The sequence below is a fragment of the Anopheles ziemanni genome, chromosome 3 (assembly GCF_943734765.1).
Source record: "Anopheles ziemanni chromosome 3, idAnoZiCoDA_A2_x.2, whole genome shotgun sequence".
Taxonomy (NCBI): domain Eukaryota; kingdom Metazoa; phylum Arthropoda; class Insecta; order Diptera; family Culicidae; genus Anopheles; species Anopheles ziemanni.
The window spans coordinates 22,848,642-22,872,574 of NC_080706.1; the positions used below are offsets into that span (position 1 = coordinate 22,848,642).

Genomic DNA, 23,933 nt, shown 5'->3' on the forward strand with positions numbered 1-23,933 from the left:
GAGCCGCCAAACATCCGCATAATCTAGGAAATGCAGCAACCTCACTGGCAGCACCGTCCGTAGATTGCAGTGCATAGGATGTGAATGGATGTGGCTAGGCTTGATCGATTTAGACAATTTAATCACCTCGCGACCGGCTAACGGCCGCCCAGCTACGTGGTCGCAGAAGCCGAGACGTGGTGCCACTGTGGCCATGGCTGCTACCCCCGCTCCCGGAGCTAGTGGCTGGTGGGAATGGCGCGGGATTCACTGGTGGATCGCAGCCAGCGGAACGTGGCAATGGTGGCAGTTTACTGATGATTGAGCAAATCGGCAGCAACGGCACGCCAAAGGGTGGTGCTTGTTTCTGCGTGGACGAGCAACCGTACGGCGATGGAGAATGAGGAGTAGGAGGTGGATGTAGCTCCGTCAAAGCGGAGGATGAAACTGACTAGGTTAGCATTTCCGCCGATGCTAGCGGCGCACCGACGAGCGCGATCGGGAAGTTCTTAATGTGTGTCTGCCATTGGGACGAAAGTTGGAAAAACTTCACCCCAGTCCATTCGGTGCCGTCGATGTACACTACACGCGGGAGGAAGGGAAAGTGGAGAGGAAAACACAAACACATTAGATTGTTTACGATACATTCGGTGGATTAACCGCTTTCTGCTATGTTACCTCTCAGTGGAACTGGATGGGACTGCTTTGGCGAGCAAATTAACCGGGCCACCCCTTCGACGCACTGCTCTTTTTCTGCATCTCGATCTTTTTCCTTCTTCTTGCCTAATCTCATAACTAAAATAAATCAAACAACAGACATTTGAAGACGATCAAGGTCATACAGAGGCACATTTCTTCAACACTCACTTTTTTGCTTCTTTTCCTTGGTGGCAAAACTTAACGTCAAACCGTTCGGAAACTCTCCGTAGCACGGTGCTTGTGGTAGCCGCCACACCTGACGAAAACAAAAAAACAAACGAATCGTTACAATCCAGTTTGTCTAAGGGATAAGCAAAATACAATACGGTGGCTTACCTGTAGATGGCGAAAAGTACTCTTAATACTGTTCTTCCCGGATGGATCCTGTCCCTTGCCGAGCGGTTTTTCCTTGGGATCAAAAATAGGCCGTGCCAGCGGCCAGTAGTCCACCTGCAGCTCGAGCGACTCCTGCGTTTGACCGGAGGAAGTCGAGGACGACTGTTGCGCCTGCTGCTGTTGCAGTTGCGCGACCGCGATCGGTGTCTGGGACGAGGGAGGCGATGTGCGGCCGCTTTGCGGTGGCGAACTGGACAGCATCCGATCGGCACTGCTCTGCGAAACGTAGGTGAGCGATTCATCGAGATCAAGGGACACCTGGGGCCCTTCGAGACAGCCGATCCTTACGTCCTGCAGTTAGAAAAGAAGGATAAATGAAAATAACCTGCTTTCAGCAAATTGGACTCTTTATAACTGAAGCGTCTTGAAAAATAACACTCTACTTATAGCTTAGCAAACATTGCAGTAATAAAAAACCTGATTACTTACACTGACGAATGGTACAAAGATTTGACAAGAGTCTTCGTCACGGTAGTTAACCATGGCCTCAGCAATAGGAACTTGCGTGCAAGGTCCACCGGACATCAGGTAGCGCTGTATCCGGCTAATGATCTCCGCCGACTCGTTCTTTGTTTGTGCGCTTTCCAGATTGGCCGTACGGTCGCACATCTGCTGCCAGTTCTCCGTACCAAACATGCTCATATAGGTCGAGTCAATCATGCCAATGTACCGTGCCACCGCGCATGATCCTAGTGGAGACGAGAAGGAACGTTTCGTTTGTTTTAAAAATTCAACCTACCACAATGAAATTTACTTTAAAAACTTACCCAAAGGAACGATGTAAAATTTGATATGGTTCACCCAGTCGGGTGGCCGAATGCCCAGCAACTCGACATAATGCCGCAATACCGCCCCCTGCAGCCAGTCACCTCCGACTAGAACTACCTTTACGGTGGTCGGCGGTTTGGCGGTTGAGTTACAACTGTTATGCAAAAGAAAATAGAACCGAAACAAAATACCATCGTTTAATACTGTGCACTCAAAACTGTACTAAGAAGTGGAAGACTTACTATTTCTGAATCTTGTTCATTAGTGCCTGTGTTATTGCTTTCACCTCGGCCGTGTTGTTGGGCAAAAACGTCGGCCGAAACGTGGATGATATGAGCGAGGCGAGCCGTGGCGTTAGGGATGCCGTGCTGGCCTCGGGCGGCCCGACTACCGTCACCACCTCCGGCAGCAGTGACTCCTCCGTGGTGAACGTCCGTTGCAGCTGCTCGAGCAGGGACTTCCTTGGCTCCACGTTCGTCGGCGATAGGCACGTTTCTAGCGGCGACGGTTTCTGCTGGTGCTGCTGGTGTTGCATCTGGTGCTGCTGCAGCTGCTGCTGGTGCGGGTCCATCTGGAAGCTGAGCGTTTGCTTCTGCTTTTTGGCACTGTTCGGAGTGCTGCTGGTCGTGCGGAACAGTCGATTTTTCTTCTCCACCGCGGTCTCCTTCTCCTTCGGAGGGCTGCCGGTGTTCTGTGGATCGGAGCTGAGCGCTTCCGGGTCCGTGTTGCCTGCACCACCCTCATTGCCGGAGCTATCGTTCTTCCACTCACCCGAACGGTCTAGTGGGAGGGGAAACGTGGAAAGAAAAGTCTTTCGTTAGTTAAAAACATCGATACTTTCCGTTCCAAGGGACGAGCCATAAATTGGCTGCACCAATGCCTCGAAAGTTCATTAAGTAAGAAGGATGCGAAATTTGTGAAAGTGAAATAACAACTGGTTAGTGTAGGAAAATAGAAGGGCTAATGAAAGAATGGAAGAATAGTTTGGGAAAAGAATGAAAAAAAGTTATTTTTAAATCAAACGAATGCTTGCACAAAACCATAACATTATCGTGCTGCAAACCACGCGTCACAATGCACAACTGGATTCGGTAACATAACGGGGGAGATCAAAAGTGATGATAGAAAATATATGAAAAAGCTAATTAAACATTCCATTAGTCTTCGTTCCACAGTTAGTTAGGTGTGATACTTTCAAACAGTTGCTTTATAGTAACAAACTCATGAACGTACGGGAAAATTTTGGTGTTCAAGGGAGGGTGGAAAATGCACAGTGAATTATAAAGATTAATTATCAATCACAAATCTTGCCCGCAAAAGATGTAATATTCATTTGCCTACGTACAACACAATCGGTATAAAGTGGAGGGCTAAAGAACAGTGTTGTGCACAATAGTAGAATAAGAGAGCAGGGGGTAACAGTGGATATCTTCAGAAGCAGGTAGACGTGGAGTAGAGAAAGGAAGAGAGAGAGAGTGTGTGTGTGTGTGGATAAAGATAGAAGATAGAAAACACGTGAACCACAACGACACGTTTTTGTTTTGTTTTGTTTCATAAAGCTACAAACCTTGGATGTTACTGTAATGGCTAGTCTGATTGTTATTAATACTGTTGCCGTTCATACTATTAATGATATTATTGGCAATTGTTATTGAATTGCTTTTCTTTTCGGCGAGCGAGTCACGCTTCTCTAAATTGGGTTTCTTTTCTGGCATAAAATCTGAAAGGAACATAAAAGATAATGAAAGTAAACAAATAAAGAAAATTGGGTAACAACTAAAATGGATTCTTATATATAAATATAGGGGAATGCATGTTGGGACGGAACCGAAACCACCAACAACACAAATGAGACAAGTTCGTCTTATGATAGCACGGAGAGAGCGAGATTGAAGGGAAGTGATGGGCCGTTGATGAGGTAACAGAATGAAGACACGCATAGAGGGTCAGAGAAGTTAGCAGTAACGGCATGCAGCACATATGACAGGCGCAACCAGATGATAAGGTGTGCGCACGAAAGATGGATGCTATGCAGGAGGAATTCGTGGAACCAATGAGCATGGCAGGTTGTAGATTTGCGTGGCAGACGAAAGATATCGAATGAATGAGATGATAGGGCGGTAAGGAAGATAAGATTACTATATTTCAATGAATAAATTCATATCTAAAGCATGGCGTATAAATTCAAGGACATCATTTCGATAAAACCACGTTAAAATTCATATAATTAATTTAAAATTAGCTAAATTTAAATAAAAAGTAAGTTAAACGGTAAACTAAGGAAGAAACCAATACAATCGGTGGTTACATGAATACTCTAGAAAAAGTCAACGATGATAAACGTACAATACAGCTAAATTCAATAATTGATGAAGGAAGCAATAAGCAATGTACTACTCAACAAAACATCACTATCAAATGTGAATGTTTAAAAAAAAAAAAAAGCACAATTCTAAATGAAAAAAGCATCAGAATGCTGACCAATCATAAGCTATTATGCGGCGTACGAGAAGCGTCTAAGCAAATCAAAACAAAATATGGTTATGTTATTTCTTGTTGTTTCTCTGCTGCCAAAAGTCTATCCAGCCGGATAAGCCGGTAAACATATGATACGTTGCTTAGCGCACGCGTCCTGTTTAGCACACGCTTCGCACGTTCCCGGGCATCGTTCCCTCGAAGTGAAAAACCAAAAAAACAAACAGACAAACAAGACGGAAGCGAGGGCCCGACGAGTCGAGCCTGTGCCGGCGGTGGTGTGGAATGCTTGCGCGCCGATGGTAGATTTTACCTTTGTTACCACCAGCCGCCTTTTGCATCGAGCTGAGCTGTATCGAGGAATGCTGCTGCGTGAGCACCGGCTTGCCCGAGTTCTCAAAGAATGGCCGCAGCGATGGCTTCGGCGTGGAGCCGATGGAAAGACTGTCCATGTCCTGGCCGGAGTCATCACCCTCGCCGCAGGACAACGATTCCAGCTCCTGGAAGAGTGCGTCCAGGTCGCGCTTACCACGCAGGGCCGGTCCTCGCTCCGGCACATCACCCTCCAGCTCTTCCGGCACCTTGAAGCGCTTGAGCAATGAAATGATGCGTTGTTTGAAGTTTCGTTGCTAAAAACCAAGGGAGAAAATAACAGTGGAAATTCAGTCTCGGCCCGGTGACAAGGTTGTAGAAGAGAGTGAAGCCACCCCCGCAGCCCTTACCCGACTCATCTTCCCTCGCGACTTTTCCTTGCCCATGTTGTCGAAGTCGCTGTCACTGTCGGCCTGGTTCGAGGGCAGCATATTGCCGTCGTCCTGCTCGCCGTCCTGCTCACCCGACTCGAACTTCTTGTACGAGTCGCGCTTGCCAGCGTAGTTGCGCTTGGCCGCGTACCCCGACAGGCCTTCGTCGTTCTCGTCGCCCGAGCTGAACTCCTGCTCCTCGTCCTCGTCCGAGTACTCGTTCACGCGGTCCGTCACCAGCAGGCTGTTGTTGTTCTTGTTGTCCTGATCGACCGGGATCGAGGTCACCTGGGTGGCGCGCAGGGTCGCGATCGTCTGCCCGGACCGTCCCGCTTTGCCCGACCCGTTCAGCTCCACCGTCATGTCCATCGACTTCTGCAGCACCGCATCCATCCGAATGACGCCCTCGGCGAGCGTCTTGTAGCCAAGGATGGTGCGCGTTTTATACTTCTTGCGACGCTGCAGCAAAATCAGCAGCCGATTACCATCGCGTTTGATGAAGTGCGGATACTGCAGGCTGAAGTGTAGATCCAGCTCCGTCTCCAGCAGCGGCGGAGAGTTTAGCTGGCCAACGCCACCGCCTCCAATGATGCCGCCGGTGCCGCCCGTCAGGCCGACGCCAATCGAACCGCCACCGGGGGCCCCTCCGATGGATCCGAGGCCCGCGCCGCCACTGCTGTACCCCGTACTAATTGACTGTGGCACCGGAATTTCGTGCGAGCGGAGCGTCCGCTTTGAGCTTTGCATCCGGACCGCCAGGGAGAGTGATGTGAGATCTGACGGCAGCGGCATGAGCAGTGTGAGACGTGTTATCTTCAGCGAACATAATCTAAAAGTCAAAGAGAACACACAAAGGAATGTGTTAGAAAGTTATCTTAAGCAAGAATTCATTAACGGTTAAGTACATTTTAGTTGACCAATGACGCGTTTTACCGTTCAAACACAAAAACTTTCCCATTCACAATTGGTAAAGTCCACCACAAAGCATTAAATCGAATGCGACCCAATCTAAAATAAAACTGTGAAAGTAAATTACGAATTCTAACTAGATTGCGTTTCACACAGAGATATCAATTATCGTTCGTCACGCAAGGGCTGGGAAATAATCCACATTCGGGTGTCCACCGGTGGCGCTCTTCCGGTGAACCACCAGGCCACAGTCGGTGTCGATTTGTTGCATAAATTATGAGCATCACAACCACCTACCTACACACGCTCAGACGGTACACAACCTGTCACCAAAAATGCATGCCCGACGCCAATCGATGGAAACGATCGTTATCGCGTGCTATTGTTGGAAATGGTCGCGATAAGGGAAAGATGATAAAATACAGCAAACGCTGGTTCCCAGCAGTTCGCTGTACGAACATAACCTAGGACCAACGTTTTGTCTCTAAACCCGGGTCTTATCAATGAAAATCAATAAATCGATTGAAGACTGTTTATTATCCGCGAGCTGTAAAAGCAGATTTAAAAACCAAAACAACAAAGTAATGAATTGTTTAGTTTAGGTTTGCTTTCTTCTTATTTCCGGTTAACTTCTTCGTCCCAAAAATCAACACTTAATCATCTTTGTAACCTGCGTGCCGTAGTACCGCAGTGTCGCGAAAACGTGACCAATTTGAGGCAGCACTTTCACAACGGCACCTCAACTCCACTTCTTACAGGTCCAACCTTTAGCTACCGATGCGGGGTACGGACATATCGTGACTCCTGTTGACGCCTAAACGCTGGCAAAAAGGTCACACGCCAGCCCCTGAGACACGGTATCTTTTCCTTGGACCCTCTCTAATCGCCAGCAAAAGGACGAAGAGACGTACACCAACGACGCGGGGCTAATCTCGTCGATCGCGGGTGTCTCTCGGGTTCCTAATTTCTTCCCAGCCACCTCATCCTACGATCATTACCACCCGCTGCTGAGGGTGTTCTTTCCGCCGCAACTATGCCCTCCGGCAGGCCACTTCCACTTCCAGCTTCGTAGGTACGGTTCCGCCGACGATGATGTTGTCGGGCGTCGGTTGACTGCGTGGAATGAAGTGCAAAGTGCGAGCCCAAGGGCCAAATCACGTTCGACGGTTCTTTGTTCTCATCGGTCGGCGGTGGTACGTGACCACGTTCCGCTGGCTCTAGGAGCCTCAGTGGAAGGTGTGTGAAGACGAACGAACCAAACAGCGATAGGAAATGTACTTCCCTTTTGGCCTACGAATGCACCGGAGGTCGAAGCCGGTAATTGATATCTTCCGAAAACCGGAAGCGTTCGATGTGAGCTGCATCACAATAAGGGAATGAGATTAAGACACTGGAGTCCCAGATTCCGATGCAATTGAAGCAACAAGTAAGTGGTCGGATGAAAAGTTTGATACTTCTTCTCCGCAAAGAAGTTATATTATAATCTATTGATCTTCAAATATGTATATGCCCAACATCTAGGTCAAAAGTAAATCGACCCGTAAGAAAATTTTACTGTTTCATACAAAAACACCCATCTCGATTTTTATCGTATTTGTTCACGATATCATGTTTGTTTTCTTCCTCAAAAAGGAAGATTCAAATTGTTGAAGGTGTTTCTGTTATATGTTGAAAAAATAAATCAAAATTCAACGAAAATAAGAATGAAAAAAATTTAATAAGTTTAACGATAAAATTTCAAACATTTTTTAACTTTTTTATTTTTTGAATTTTATCTTTTACCAATTTTTACTATTTAGAAAATTGATACTCCGTTGAAAAGGGTACTGCTTTAAAATGATTAAATCATTGTTTGAGGTATCCGGCCCGTGCTTTCAGTTTCCTTTTAATCATCTGGCCCTTTTTAGGAAAAATATCCCGATCCTTGAACTAGATGATCACGGAGAATGCTAAACCAACATATTTAAGTTGGTTCTCTTAAACCAACATATTTTTGTTCTATTTTTACCGCGTATTTCCTTAACGCTACGTTTCATAAACTTGGCTTCCAGTTTTTGAATCAATGTGAAAAGATCCCCCATCAAAAGTTCACTCATTTTTGGCATCACGAGACCTATCTTCCCTCCAAGTGGAAGGTTACCCAAAATAATTTACGACGCTACAGAAATAAGCATCGCGTAACATATTTGGTTGAAATGCTTCAAACTACCAAGTAAAAATAGATTTCGAAAGGTGAAAAACATTCAACCGCTTAACGGTCATGCAAGAAATTGATCAAACAAACCCACGGTTCCCATTCCCCGGGGGGTGATAATCCTTGCTTACAACCGAGCTTGAGTATCTCCAATGTCGCAGACAAACTAACAAAACCATAATCCAAACGCAAAGTAATAATAACTTCTTGCGGTACTTTTTTGCTTCGGCCAAACTAGGGTGAACTTTCGCGGCACCCTTATTAGTAGTACAACCGCTAAGGGCGCACACCTCGCACACGACTCTTGTCCGTGCAAATTAACCTATGGGCACCGATTAACACGGCACTCGTACAACTTAGCCAAGCCCCCGTCGTTCCACCTCTCGCTCGACCTTTCCGTCTGCACCGTTGAACCACGTGACGTGATTACTTTCCCTCACTACACCAGGTGTGTGTGTCTGTGGGTCCACGTCTTCCGGCCAAAACAAAACCACAAAAACATAGAAGGGATTTCGCAAGAGGACGAGTACAGAAATCTCCGATCCCGAACGCGACGTAGTGCTCGCCGAAACCGCAAGCAAATTAATTGTCCGCAGTAAACTTAATTACATCGAATCTTGGCGCAAACACGAACACACTTGGGGCTCCCGTGTCGCACATGTCACGAGATTCGTTTGTCGTTTCCATTGTTGTGTGTTTAGTTGGGCCCCTCTCTCTCTCTCTCCCCCGTTTTTCTCTACCGTTTCAAACCTTATTTTCCTACACCGTGCTTATCTCAAGGGTTTACCCGTCGTGGGGGAAGGACGGGTACTGTCCCTTCTCGGTATATAGCGTCGTGATAGATCATCTAAATGTGAGGTAGTGTTTTTTTCTCTCCTATTCTCACTACTTCCCTCCCTCTTGCTCCTCTTCCAAAGCACCTGATGTCGAGACGGGGCGCCGATTGCGCCGCGCAACAACATTTGACATTACAAGTACTCGGGTGGTCCGATAAAAATAAAGTCACATTTTGTTGACACCGACACGCCCGGCATGCTGCAAGTGGAGCCAACCGAACCGAATCAACCACATGCATCCGCTCGCCGGATGTGGCCGATTGATCGAGTGCAATTTCTGGTGCAATCTCCTGCGGCCGGTGCCAACTTCTTGCCGGTTGTGGACGCCAACACTGGACGCTAAATGTGAAGCACGTTTGGTGAACAGGTAAAGGTTAGCCAGGAAGGGGGGGGGGGGGGAGTTCTCGCTCGTGCTCAAGGGATTTGAACGAATTTCGTGAAAGGTCCATTTTGAGATGGATTAATTATTCGTTGCCATTCCCGGGTGGACCCGACACAAAAGAATTATTTTCTTCCAGAACTTTGCCTTTGCAACCAATGAAGAGGAAAGAACTCTCTCAATACCGAGCGGGGCAAGGACACGCACAGTACTAAAGAGAACCATGTTGAATGTGTCATACAACAGCAGGTCGCATCTTAGTGCCATCTAATTAGTCACCGTCAGTCACCGTTGCTGCCAGATGCGAAGGCTCAACGAGGCCACCGACACCGACGTGCAACGGCGGATGTGGTGCACTTGCCGGCCTTGCTCGCCTTCCGCTAACCTGTTGAGTGCTGATGGGAATGGGTGGTGCGGGTGGGGCAAGGGAAAAACGCACCGTTGCATGCCATCTTGGGTGCACAGAAGAAAAACAAAACCGAAAACCAACACCGAAATATGCTCACGAAACTCACGACAGCTCGCAAGCGGAGAGGTGATTGGCGATATTTTTAGTCCTCCAACGGCCTCGACCTGCCTTTTATGCCGGGTGGTGGGAAGGGACGGTTTTCGGACGCTTTCGGCCGACCCAGCTGAACCGGCGTAATGACTGTTAGAAAAACCACCCAGCAGCAACCCGTACGCTCCCTCCTGCCACAAGAACCACGCGCTTGCGGACCTTGGCTTGCGGTGCCGGAGGAATGTTGACAGAAAACCCCCTACCCGGCTCACACACACCTTTGGTTCATTCGCCCCGTAAGACGCACAGTAGCAGCAGCGCCACTCGTCTCGTGATCCGGACGCCGGCTTCGCGTCAGTGTCAAGACCGAAGTGAGGCGGGATTACTTTGCGCCCGCGTAAACAAATACGTGTTTTTTTCTTCCCCCGGCTGCGGCACGTAACGAAACCGAATGCTATTTGCGTTCTCGTGTGTCCGTGTGCGTGTGTGTGTGTGCCGTACAATAATTGTTTTCAAATAAAAATAGGAAACACGGCGAGGCCGGAGGAATCGGTCGAAAAACAAAGATACACGCGGAGTGCAACAAATCGAAACCGCCAACAAACATCTGATCTGTCAAAACGGACGTCAAAATAACGCTTGCCGAACCGAAGGACATTATCTTGCCGTCACAATCGATCAATATAATCCTCCATTTGTTTGTTACTGCGTGGTGGGGGTGTATCCGTTTTATCGGGTCGCGAACTTATGAGTAGCTTTTCCCCCTTAAACTAATCGCTACAAATTAAGGAGGGGCGGTTTATGGTTTATCAGCTGGCGATTGCAAATCTGCGTCTCATTTGATGCACAACGCCTTAGTTTAAGCTCTAACGCCCGCCAACTAAGCGTCGACTTGTTGCGCAACATTTGCGCGTCTTTTGCTATTATCTGATGCTAATGTGTACGACTGTCCCGTCCTTCCGACGCATGATTGATCGATCGACCCTCTGATATTGCGAGAGATTTTGTTATTGAAGAGGGCGACCTTAGCGGGAAGCGCTATTAATATGCCTCGAGGGTTTTCAATTTTTCGGAAAGTGGATGGATGGCACATTTTCTGGAAATGTCCGACTGGAATCACCATACGGTGATGTTAATTGCGCGTTGGCATTCCATTCCAAATACCGAGCGAACGGGGCGGATTTGATGGAATGCAAAATAGCTGTATGCAATTAGCCTGCACACGCTTCCATAAGCAATAAGCGTCCCTCCAGTGATTTTGCATACGTTTTTGGAGGTGGATCGTGGTTGTTCGATTTGCAACGATTTGTTTTTTGTATGTCATAAACAAAAAACCCCCAGACAATCGTTACGCCTTGTATTATCGCATTCGTTTAACGGAAGGGAAACGATAATCACACCTTTTCTTCGCAATCCGAAGGGAAAAACAACGACATCCACTGAAACAATGGAGTGTGATGTGTCGCTAAGCCAACTATCTCCCGTGCATGAACTGAGCGGAATCCAGATACGAGCTGAAAAAAAACCTTACTAAATAAGGTTCCAGAATGAAAGAGAAAAAAAAGTCCCAACCCTTCACAACCCCACAAGGTCACGCGAGAACAATCGAAAAGTTAAATCCACCACTTAAGACCCCACGGTGACAACCCCTGGTCGGGCGTCAGCTGTGGCGGAGGACATAACCGGCAGGCATCGGTGTAATCGGCTCGTTGAATAATTTATCCGTCCGTGTAAACTGAGGTTCGCTTCCGTGCGGAATTGGATCTCGTGCCGGAACGCGGGCCCACGACACAATCATCGCTGTTGTGTGTACGTGCTCTCTGCAGATAGTCCCTTTCCGGTAGGAGAAGGTTCAATTCGAAGGGTGAAAAAGAAGACGGTAGTTTCCAACCCATTCTCCGATTTTTGATTATGACACAATTTAGGTGAAATCAGTTCAGAAATAATGTCAACAACGCACTTTTTTGGAAGGAATCTAACGAAACGTAAGATAAACAAAGTTGAGAGAATATCGAAAGTCAATAGTTCCTGACGCTTATTTGAATCAGTTCAATATCGCGAACGCTCTTGACACTTTCTAACACAAAGTATCAGAAGTTTGACAGAAGCAAGCATACAAAATTTGCTTGCTGGCCTATAAAGAAACGACGTCCACGTTCTGGGAAGTATCGAACGTATCATCAATCAGTTTTATTCCGACGTCAATCGGAGCGATGATTCAAGCTGATCAAGCAAAATATGCCGGCAGATGAGCTGGACGGCGGGACCATTTTTCCAAGTAGCAGAAAACACCTCCTCCGGCAAACGGAACAGATGCCAGATTGCCTCTGCCTGACCTTGCCCGTTGCCATCTCAGAACACAGCCACCGAGAGGGAGGAAGTATTTATGAACTCATTCATCATTCTAATTCACGATGCCCCCCGCCCCAGACCCAACCCCACCAATTCAGTTGATAACCCTCGCCCGAGGGATGGACCGACAACCAAACGGGCCCGAAGGTCGCTGCCGGGGACGTTGCATATCGTGAACCGGCGCGTGCTCGAAATCTGGGCCAACCGAATAGATTGTGGCTTCGTGAACCCCCCCTGGGGGGTCGTGAACACGTCCGCACGATCGCGGCTAATCATTCAATCTCAATCACCGTAACCATCCTTTCTCGGCGTGAGGTAGAGAGCTGGGTGTTGAAGAACTTACCGCATCCCTCGGTTCAGCAAGTCTTTCCTTTCCTTCGACCACACATAATCGGGCACATGATGCTGGAGCAGGCATTATGTTTGCAATTTCGATACATATTTCTGTTTTTTTTCCTACCCCAACGCACGGATTGCATAATCCATAATACATGCAATATTCAGCCATCGTTACGCATCCTCGATCATTCGAGGTATTATGCCGGTGCCGTTCGACCCCGGTGGCCGACGGATGCCGGGGAGCGGGCTGAATTTTCCACCACACAAGATGCAGAAGCGAGGAGAAAGCATTGAAGCCAGCCTCAAACATGTGTTGCTCGGCTCTCAAACCGTTTTTTTCCTTCTCTCTATTTGTTAGCCCCTTTCAACAAGCTGCACAACAAACAACATGATAATAATATACCGCTCGTCTGTGTGTGTGTGTGGGTGTGTGGGCTGATGCGCTTAAGAAAAATCGTTACCACTCGCCAAATCGATTACGGCACCGGAAAAGCGAAGACGCTGCACTTCACATCGGACTGGAAAGCGCCGGAGTGGCACACGAACCTTCGGCAGCTTATCGAGGAAAGTGAAAACCAAGCTCGGAATTTCCCAGGCGCCCTCTCCCCCGCCTACGTCACAAGTCCATCGATCTTGCGTTTGGTGGGGAACGACCGGAGAAGGTTGGAAGTGTGCTGTCGAAATGGAAATTGTTATTGAATTTTATATTTTCGCGGCATCACTTATCTCACGAACAACCGGTCGGGTCTAGGTGCAAGGGGGTCGATAAACCACTCCGGTTCTCAGTTATTTGTTGTCCTTTACTTCGGTTCGTTTATGTTAGGTTTATGGCTTCATATTTGATGATAGCAGCATAAACGAATTTCAAACCCGTATTTGGGCACTGTCAACCGCAATGCATGGCAAACCATGCGATCAGACGGAATAAAAAACTGATCGCGAGATTTAAATATAGAAAAAGCTTGTTTCATTTGTTTGCGCAAAAATATAGAAGACTTTTTTAAGTGGTAAATAAAACTTGATACCAAAGGGGTTTTTTTTAGTTTCTTAGTGTATATGCAAACAAATAGTAAGATAAGAATTTATTGTTTTTTATTAATATAAGATAAATGAAATTAAAAATAAAATGTTTTTAAAACCCCAAAATGATTAGAAACTGAACTTTCTCGAAGATAGAAAAACCATATCTCAAAACATAGAAGTTTCTAAACCAAATGTCAAACAAACTGCTTAAAGTTGGACAAAACAGGCATGATGTGGCCCGTCGCATGAATTTACCAACCCGTGAATTAGCCATTTTTTTCCTCCAAAACCGCGAACGGAAGCAGAAGTTGCGTTCGGGAGGAAAACCCCGACGATGGTGGTAGTGGAGTAATGATCATGCAGAAGATTCCTCGATGTATAATCACGATCGCGATGATTGCGCCATCGCACAAAAATCATTTATGATTCATCATGTTCCTCACGATGGCTATAGAATGGCCACGCATTGTTGTCTTGTTGGAAAGTAAAGAGAGAAAAAAACAGCTCCAATATCGAACACGCCATCCGTGTCCGTATCGGCTTTTGGACGCGGCCCTTCGAGAATAAAGCAATCCATCTTCGTGCACCATTTGTGACACAAGATCATCAATTCGTGCACGCTGTGGCTGTTTTCCATGTACCTTTGAGTTTTTTTAACATTCCCAGCGGGTTAGAATTGGACCGGCCGGTTCCGTATGATTAATTGGTCACATCATGCATCACATAGGAAATGGACTTCACCCCCTCCAACCGCAAGCAAATCGTTGGCACAAAGTGGCACCGAACTAATAACGGCGACGGAAGCGTACTAGCAAGCTATTCCAAACCAGCAGGAAGTGCGACTTTGCGAAGCGAGGGAGGAAGAATCGACCGACAGGATACCGACAATCACAGCTCGTGGTCACATCGTGCTACGCTATCCTTGTGTACAAAGTGCCTGTCTCACACCGGACGGAGCACAACACGAGCCAATGCATAAACAAACAAGCACGAGCGTTCCCACATTCGACAAACAAAATGAATTTCTTGAAGCAAACCAATCAAATAATTTGTTTGTTGCGAAATGAGTATTAATATTAAGTGAAATCTTCTGATTGTCAGTAGATTCACAGTAGTGATGGATTGATTTTAACTCCAAGGATCAGTGCACACGGGAAACATGCATTCGCGGATCAATGACCGCCTTGTGAAGCACCTTCCTTCACCCATATGTACCGTAGACTCTAGGCGTAGGGATGCAATATTCAAACCTGTCACGCCAATCAAATCGTTAACCGCTTCGTCGACCCCAAACGCTGCCAGATGCGATTAGGCAGCTGAGCCGAGAGCAATGTAGCCAAACGACAGGATTTCCATGACCGCAGCGAGTCCGTGTGCGGCGTAAATTCTGGCGCAAACGGCTGGCTAGGGGGTCGAGTTCCAGGGGTGCGGTTCGGAAGAGGTTTGTTTGTTGACTTGAAGGCACACCCTGCTCTTCCCGCTGGACGCACCGTCAGCGCGCGTGTGTGTACTTGCATATCGGATGCTATCAAAACATAGGACGCCCGATCTACGCAGCAGCGACTTGGAGGATGATGATGGTGATGATGGTGATGATGATGACGTTGCTTTAGCTTGGCGCGAACGCGGTTCGCCCAGGATGGAGCACGAGGACGCTGCTGACGTGACTCGGATTCACGCGACAAACACCAGAACACCCCAGCCAGTGCGGGAACAAGTGGCGCTTCCGTTCCTTTGCCCCGAGTGAAATGTGTGCGTGTGTGTGCGTGAGGGGGGTATGTGTGATTGGATGTGATAAGTTTTCACTTTCGATGCGCTGCCACTCATCATCGTCATCTCTCGACTGTTCATCAATTAGCGGAACGATTCTAGAATACCCCGCGAGATGGAGACGAGACGGAACAAGGCAAATGGGGACGGAGGATCGTAAATTTGTCGAGTAAATAAACGTGTTTTTTTACTCCCGCTTCTTACTTTGCGTATAGAGTAGTTCCGCGGAAGCGCCAACCATTTTTGCGCGCTGGGACCGTGCGAAAATATCCGGTACAGTTGCCGGCGCCGGTTCCATCCTTGCGTGGTGGCGATGTGAACCGACCGTATCCCAACGCAACTGTTGGCAATCAAATTCACTCGGAAGCGGTAACTTTTTGCCGGCCCCGGGGCGAAAGGAATTTTGGGAAGAATAACAGGCCGAACGAAAATTAACGGCCGGTACGAACTCTGGAACCGTTCTCGCAGATGTCGTCCACTGAACGTGCGATGACATCATGGTTCGCGAGAAACGCGAAACCGTTACCATCTTTCGATGGGTGTTGGAATACCAAAAAAAAAAAAAAGAAAGAGTAAAACGGAAACAACAGCCTGAATGTAAAGTGATACGTTTGAGGAGCGCTTACGGACCACGGGTTCGAGAAAAACCATAAATTACCTTCAAGCTTCAAGTACAGTTCACAGGCGTAGATACAGTCAAGCCTCTCTAAGACAGAAAGCAAACGGACAAAATGCGATTGTCATCCTAGAGTATTTGACATTCTCTGACAGCCGGTTAAGGAATCGTGGTATGTCAACCCTCATGTGGCACCTTAGAACGTCGGTTATTTAGAGAGTTGTCTATCTTACGGAGAGAAAAGTTCATTAAAACTGAAGATACTGTTAAAATTAGTATTTTGCCTTATGAATCATTAGGCGAGATTCATTTATTTGAATCGTTCATCTAAGATTAAACCAGATTGATTCCGAAATCTTTTGGGATTCGAATCATAAAACATGAAACTGAACTTTTCAAAACTACAATGAATCCTTCTGAATCTTTCATGAATCTTGCACATATCTTATCATGCAAGAAAACCAGGTAGTTTTTTGCATTTTTGTATTTTCCTGCTCTTTTTACATTAATGAATATTTAAGATTCATGAGTCTCTCATTAAGAGATTCATGGATCTTGAAACGAACCAGAGAGTTATTCAGATTCATAAGTCTGAATCGAAATTAAACAACTCTATGTTCTTTTGAGGAACGTCTACTTTAAAGAGAGAGTTTGTGATAATGTTTAATCTCTTTTTAGTGATTGAGCTATCTTCACCATTTTTTTTTTTAAATATATATTTTTTCCCCTTTCTACTACAATTCGAACAACATCCTCTGAGGAACATTCTTACTTATAAGGTTTAAAGCTAAAATTTGCTTGTGAGTAAATACTTTACTCCAGATAAACTATTTAAAATTCATAAATGAATAATTGAATCAATACTTGGCTAGTCTTCTGAAAATGACAATGGTTGTTAAAAGTAATATTTATCCTGATTATAGTTCTCACCACATAGAACACCATCAAGGAGGTGTTCATAATTGGTATGATTTCAGCTAATTCTACACAAAAGCAATAGGAAATCCACTTTCGGTTTGAAATCGACACGAGAAACACTTTCTCGACTTCATAGTGGTATTTAGAGTACCGAAGTTTCGCGCTCCCGTATATGGGTGCACCTTACCCAGCCTCAACGGTACCGACTGCCAGTGGACGGAAAGCAACTACTGCACCCCTCTTTGGGTTGGGTTTGCTGTGAGTGGGTTGCGCAAAATCTCCACTACGGTTATGCACTGCAATCAACAATTTCACCGACTCCAACCTGATCTCCCACGGCGAACTTCTGACGGGGTGACAGCGAACGGGGGTGCGGGGGTGATGGGCCTGTGGGTAGTAAGGGTTCTCTTCCGCTCATGTGCCGCGCTTCCCCGAAGGCAAACCGCCGATCGTCCAGGGGGAGAGGAGGAGGCGTGCAACTACACCGATGTACCATCGCGTCGCCACAACTAATTTATTCCCGACGCAAACGCATCAACAACAGCCACTCCTCTCTCTAGTCCCATCCAATGACCTTCCACATCCACAAGTGGAAGATCATCGTGTCCGTGTGTACAACGCGGGTACAAAAAAGAGGAGGCCAAAAAATAAACTCTAAACCGGAGCAAATCCGCTGTAAATCAGTGGCTCCGGTCCAGGGCGCGATCAGTCCATCGGTTGTGCATTCGGTTCGTTTCGGATGAAGCTAACTTTCACTTCCTCGGGTGCAGCACCACAGGCGCCTCCGAACGTGACTTCTTCTCCTCAAGGTTTCCCTTATGTCTTTCCTTTTTTTCGGCCAACCTTAGGGTGCATTAAAGCTGCGTGATTTGACGCTCTTCCAGCACTTACCAATGAGGTCTCTCCTCCTCATTTTCCAGCTCATAAAATCGAACCCACCTGATGACGGCGTATGTTATTTTACATATGTTTCTTACTTCCCCCACTGCCACGGACACACACACACACACACCACCGTCGCCCCAAAGAGTGCATCGATCCGATCTGTGGCTGTGGTATGACTCACCGCGTGGTATCTTTTTTAGCGACCATTGTTTCATCGAAATTCCCCCGTCACTAACGCGACACTAATGACAGTTAATACCTGTTTCTGCACTTTTCTCTTATTTTAGTCCGTTTATCAACCGACCACCGACCGTATCTGGCATTTGCATTCGATGAGTAATGGTTGTTGCGCGTATGCGCTTACTCAACAAAAATGTTGTTTGCCTCCCACAGCAGACGTTACCGTACGTACGTGTCACACTAATTAAAAGATGATTCGCCGATTTGGCCCACGTGAAACATTCCGCTGAAAGCACCACGAGAGCGCCATTTCGGTGTCGGGCGCCGTGGGAAAGTCGCAAGGGGGCACTTGCAAAAAAAAATACTTGCCTTCTTTCACACGCCACCGAAATTCTCGCCCGGCTTGGGTGGCCGCATCAACGACCCTCAGCCCTTGCCCCCACATTCTTCCCCTAGGGATGATGATGAGTTTTTATTCTATTTTTGTATCGATATGCGTGCAAAATTAAAAACCGTTTCATCTCGTGCGCCAGAGCCCGGGAAAACCAACGCCAAGAGGGAGCGATGGTGGGAGAGGAAAAAGATTCACGACATTCGGGAAAAGGTGAGAAAATGTATCTAGAGTGCCGAACAAACAGCGAAAATCAGGGAAACGGCACCTTCCCTCTCCCACTGGGGCGGTTAGGTTATATGGTCCATTAATCTTTCTCCACTTCTTTTGAAGCGAACAAATGTGCCCGCTTCGAAAGAATACCGATTAAACGTTATAAGTAATGTGATGTGTGTGTGTGTGTTTTCCTGTCGGCAGTGGAATCCTTTTTCGGTTTGTTTTTTTTTTTTGCACGAGATCTAAGACACCACAACGACGCGGTGCAACTATCGAAACAACCCTCCTGCTGCTGCTACCCTGTTTAACAACCCATTACAGGCATGTTTTACGGTCCCGGCGTTTACCCAGCGAACAAACAAGTGTACAACACACCACCACCCAAAGCCTAACCCAACGCCCACACAACGCCCCTGAGAGGGAGGTGAGTTGGAAGGGAATGTGGCCGTGTGAAAACAATCCTCGATATGGATGTCTTCTTCGCTACTATCGTGTACCGGGAGAGGATGCTTCGGCTTCTGCGTCGTTCCGCAAACCGGAACCTACCGGACCGATGTGGGTAGGTCCGGTGTAAATCTGAGCCGCAGATAAGCGAATGGCCAGGATGGCGCCCCGGGACTGGAAACGGGAGCATCACTTGCGTCGCAGTTAAATCGCAAGGAGCCAACGCTGGAGCAGCACTTGCCCTATTCTGGAGGCACGTTGGAGGAAAGTGACAAGTGGGTTCGCCATCGAACTGTTATCAAAACGGGGAACTGCGCGTCTCTTCGCGGAGGAAGCTTGACTGTGACGACCGCCGAGAGCATCTACGTTGCAGCAACTAACCCGATCAAGAGGAGGGGAGACGGTTAAGGGTCGGTCGGAAGTCGGCCAACCTGCACGTCACGGGTGAAAGAGTAAACTGTAAAAAAAAAGAACGCTACCGAAGCCGCTGCACCCAGTGAGTGTTTACACTGTTTACGGTCGGCTGGCGGTTGGGATGGACTCGGAGGCGCGAAAAATATGTGGAACAATGGAGCGAAAGGTAAACACACACACACACTAACGGAGATACTAACAATCGACGAGAGGAGAAAAGTGATGCAACACGCTGTAGAGATAGAGGAACGGGGCAGGGAACGACTTTGTACCCAGTGGTCCAACGGCGTTAGACAAACCAAGTACCGGGAAGAAAAACTGCCAAACTGAAGTGGTAGTAAATAGATGAAACCATCCACCGTCAATCCCAAAGGTATAACCTGACAGCGGTATGCGCGGAAATGATGGTCCAACACCGAGCTTGGAGCGGGTGGGTTCAGCGGACTACTGTGGGAATAAAGGCTGGGGGAACAAACGGGAGGAAGAAGGCTCCCATCACACCCCCTTCTTAGTACCTTCCAACACAGTTATGTGATAGTCTATAGCCATTGGTCGTGCTCAACAGATTCCACTCACCGATACGTTGAACCGCGGAACGGAAGCAGCGAGCGAGTGAAAAACTGGAGAACAAAATGCCCCCCGTTCCGGTCTCGTTACGAGCTTCAAAAACAATGAACACCCCGCTGAACAACATTTACACTAACAGAGTGACTACGGCCTGGTGAATGAAAAGTGGGACAACACTAACAAGATCGTACACTTGAGAGAAACGAAGTGGTGGATGCAAATAAAATCGAATTTAAGGGATGGAATATTAAATTTCGTGCAGTTAAGCCGGAAAACGACGGGCCCGGAGGATACTCCAGCAAACTCCGGGAATCACCCTTACGAAAGCAGAGTGACGAGCACGTCCTTTACCGAACGACCTCCCATACTCATGATTGCGATTGATTCGGGTCGTCGTACCATACCGGGTCGAAATTGAGGGGAGGAAGGGTTGGGTTGAACCTATCGATCAACCTCCCGGAGGCTCACCGAAATGCACTAACGACCCACCGGGAGCGGGACGAATGACCCCTTCTCGGTGGACCACTACACTTGCCCACAACAGGCTCATTATTTATTCGGTGCGGGATTCCAAATATAGTCCTCCGTCCTGTCCTGCAGAGGGATCCCTTCCCCGTGGGCGATTCCTGCCAGCGAGATGTGATCGATGTGACACGTCATGGCAATGACTTATGGGAAAAAGTTTGTAAAACTGTGACAAAGCCGGTCCGATAATCCACCCAATTTCGTTAATTGCCACGCACCGGAAACGAAATCAATTTGTTTAGGACCGCGCCTTAGTACCTCCTTGTTTGAACACAACGGCGAAGGCCAGTAATTCTCAAACCGGGAGAAGTGAACGGTTGTACATGAAAAGCCAATTTTGTCTACAACAAAAAAGGGACCAAATGGATAATTTTCAGTTCAACTGGTCTATCATCAACGAAGGAACGGTTCACCAAACGTTAAAACGCAGTACATTGGAACGTACCGAGTAATCCTTGAAGAGAACTGTATTGTAATGTACTGGATAACCAAAACAAACATTAGCGAAATTTATGGATTTGGTAAAGTCCTCTTCAAAGGCGTATACCAATATATGACGATAGAAAATCGTAATTTATTTAAAGAGTATGTAGTTTCCAGACAAGAAATATAGTTAAAAACTCATGTCAAAGAAAACATGTTTCCAAAGTGGATTAAAAATGGTTCTGCCGTTTAGGAGGAGTTTAAACACTCGTACTTCTTATAAACATTTTTGTCGCAATGAAGTTCCAAGTGCAATATGCAAGTTTTATGAATCGAGATATTATTACACGTACTTGAGTATCAGAAAAAACCTAAATTGTTACTTCATATCATGTAATTTTGCTGAAGTTCAAAGTGCACTATGCAATATTAAGACCCGAACGAAAAATTCTCCAAAAAAATAGATTGGAAAGATAACATAGCCAAAAGCTAGCGTCAATTATCAGATAAACACAGTTTCGAATCTCTGACGAAGCCGAGAAATCGGTGAAGCAGGAAATGGTACCCACGGAAAACTCTATTTACATAAATCATTAGCCAACCACCATTTCGTTAGCGTTAGTGACATGGTTTAATTGCAATCATGTCCACCGATGCTGGTTCACATGGAAAGCGATCGAAAATGTCCTTTCGTAACCCGGCGTCACACGGAAATAATGCTGGTTTTCTGACTACAACCGCATGAACAACGAGTGAGATATTTCCGTACATGGAATGGAATGGAACGACGGTTGTGACGTTAGAATGGTGCAGCGATGGATTTTCGCAAAGCATGTAACCTCTGCGCGTACATGTACATTTCCTGCTTTTTAGCTCCACTTGGGAGCGTCTGAACTTGTCGTTTAATGCCAACTTGCAAGCGAGAGGCAGTAAAGTCTGCCAAAACCGGCACATGCCGGAGGGTACCGACACATTCTTGCCTCGAGATTCGCATCATGACCTCCAGAGTAGATGGACCCTGGATGGGACACGGCGTTTTACGACGCGAAAATCAATATCCTTCCGGGGTCCAAACAGCTTCGCAGCAGCAGCAGCAAGTGCACACGCGTAATGACCAAGGCACCATTCCGGGCACGATTGAAATATTTATACATCTCCTCCGCCGTATCCATAAAGTAGGGCTAGCGTGACGCCTCCGGCCAAAACATCCCCAGCACCAACCGAACATTTACACCGGGCTTGTGTTTGAACTTCTTGTAACCGAACACGGTCTTGTGCTCGGTTCGGTCGTAAGTACTACAAACTACATATTTATAGCTTTGTTTTGTGGCAAATTTGTTCCGCCAGCGACGGTGGAAGTGTGGGCGACGGGGGGGGTGACACAATCGTGGGTTCTAACCTTCCAACCACATGGGAGTGGTACAAGTTGTTCGGTCGAGAGGGCGCTGAATCACTTTCGGTTCAAAGCAAAGTTGGCGACTTCTTGTTTCTCCTCCATCATCATCATCGTCATCTCCATGCATTCGGCACATTTTACTTTCATTCATTGCACATTGCGCCTCGCAACGAAATGGAAACACATTTTCCACCGCCCACACTCGGGCGTCACACGATGGGTGGTTTGCCATTTTCCACGCCAACCGCGCTGGCGCTGTGCCCGCTATTCGTCGTTTAATAACTTTCTCTTCTAAGTGACATTCTTCCTGTTTTCATGTTTGCCCCATGTGTTTGTGAATACGGTTGCTGTACGATGCGAAGTTTTACTGTGCGACATGTGTTCGGCCGCTGACGAGACGTGATACCGATCAAACAGAAGCAATAAAACATGGATGGTTGAGTTTCTCGGCCAACCTAGGCCAGGAAGTAAACAAAGGCAGCAAAGTCACTTTTCGGAGTTCGAAGAGATAAAGGCGAAGGCTGGACGTTGCAAAGTGGATCTTATAAGCGTCTGGCAAAGAGTTATTGGAAATTGTGTTATCGTAGAAGTTTTAAATGTCCTTTTCTAAATTGGAACTGAATAATCGAACAATCTACAACCGAACTGCTCGCTATCCAACAATAAAAGGAAAGTTTTCTTGAATCAAATAAAACTAAGTTTAAACTATAGTTTTGTAATTCCGATTCAGATTTATGAATCTGTATGACTCTTTGTTTCATTTTCGAGATTTGCGAATCTTTTATATTGACAGACTCATGAATCCCAAAGATTCATTAATGTTGAAAGAACAGAAAACTACAGTCCATAAATCGGAGAAAAAGAGAAGAGAAGCCTCCCTTTTTTGTCACTTGATCCACGTTTATCATGAAAATTCGTGAAAAATTCATGAATATTAAGGTTTTGAAAGATTCAACAGTATTCGAACCCCCAAAACATTCACGAATCATCCTGAACGAATCTAGGTAAAAGATTCATATGGATGAACCTCACCTAAAGACACATAAGGCACAAAACTAGTTTAAACTAGTGGTATGCTTAATGAATCTTTCGGCGAGATTAATTCATATGAATTTTTGACCTAAGATTCATTGAGATGGAATAATGAATCTTTAGGGATTCGAATCTTCAAACCTTAATGAATCTTTCGAAAGCCTAATGAATCTTCATGATTCTTTCATGGACCTGTCACGAATCTCCACGATTCTGTCATTGGCGTGGAACATGCGACCAAAAAAAAAAAGGGGGGAGGGGTTCTCCTACCCACTTTTGGCTCATCACTTTTCATCAGTCGATGCATCTTTGGGATTTATGAATCTCTCATCCAAAGATTCATGAATCTGCAAAACGCAAAGAATCATTCAGATTCATGAATCTAAACCTGAACCTTATACAGCTCTAGTTTAAACCAATGTCTAGCATGTGTAACATAGCCGAGCCGAAAGTATGCAGCAGCGGCAGAACGGTGTTGAGGGAATAGAAAAACAATTACCCTCCATGTTGATTTCGATTCCGCAAAATTGCATTAGACACGCGCATGCTGTTGCTGGCGCCGCCA

At 46.6% G+C, this 23,933-nt stretch overlaps 1 protein-coding gene across 1 annotated transcript in view; it reads right to left on the reverse strand.

The window, feature by feature from the left end:
* Positions 1-346: 346 nt before the first annotated feature.
* The window catches only part of LOC131289958 (phosphofurin acidic cluster sorting protein 2), a 33,460-nt gene continuing 9,873 nt past the window's right edge, over positions 347-23,933 (reverse strand). The window contains exons 2-11 of the mRNA XM_058319310.1: positions 5,040-5,889; positions 4,631-4,946; positions 3,410-3,562; positions 2,085-2,622; positions 1,842-1,996; positions 1,504-1,763; positions 1,015-1,365; positions 847-934; positions 658-774; positions 347-561 (exon numbers count right to left, since the gene is read on the reverse strand). Coding sequence (XP_058175293.1) covers positions 431-561; positions 658-774; positions 847-934; positions 1,015-1,365; positions 1,504-1,763; positions 1,842-1,996; positions 2,085-2,622; positions 3,410-3,562; positions 4,631-4,946; positions 5,040-5,889 — 2,959 coding nt within the window. The 3' untranslated portion in view covers positions 347-430. The remainder of the gene's footprint in view (positions 562-657; positions 775-846; positions 935-1,014; positions 1,366-1,503; positions 1,764-1,841; positions 1,997-2,084; positions 2,623-3,409; positions 3,563-4,630; positions 4,947-5,039; positions 5,890-23,933) is intronic.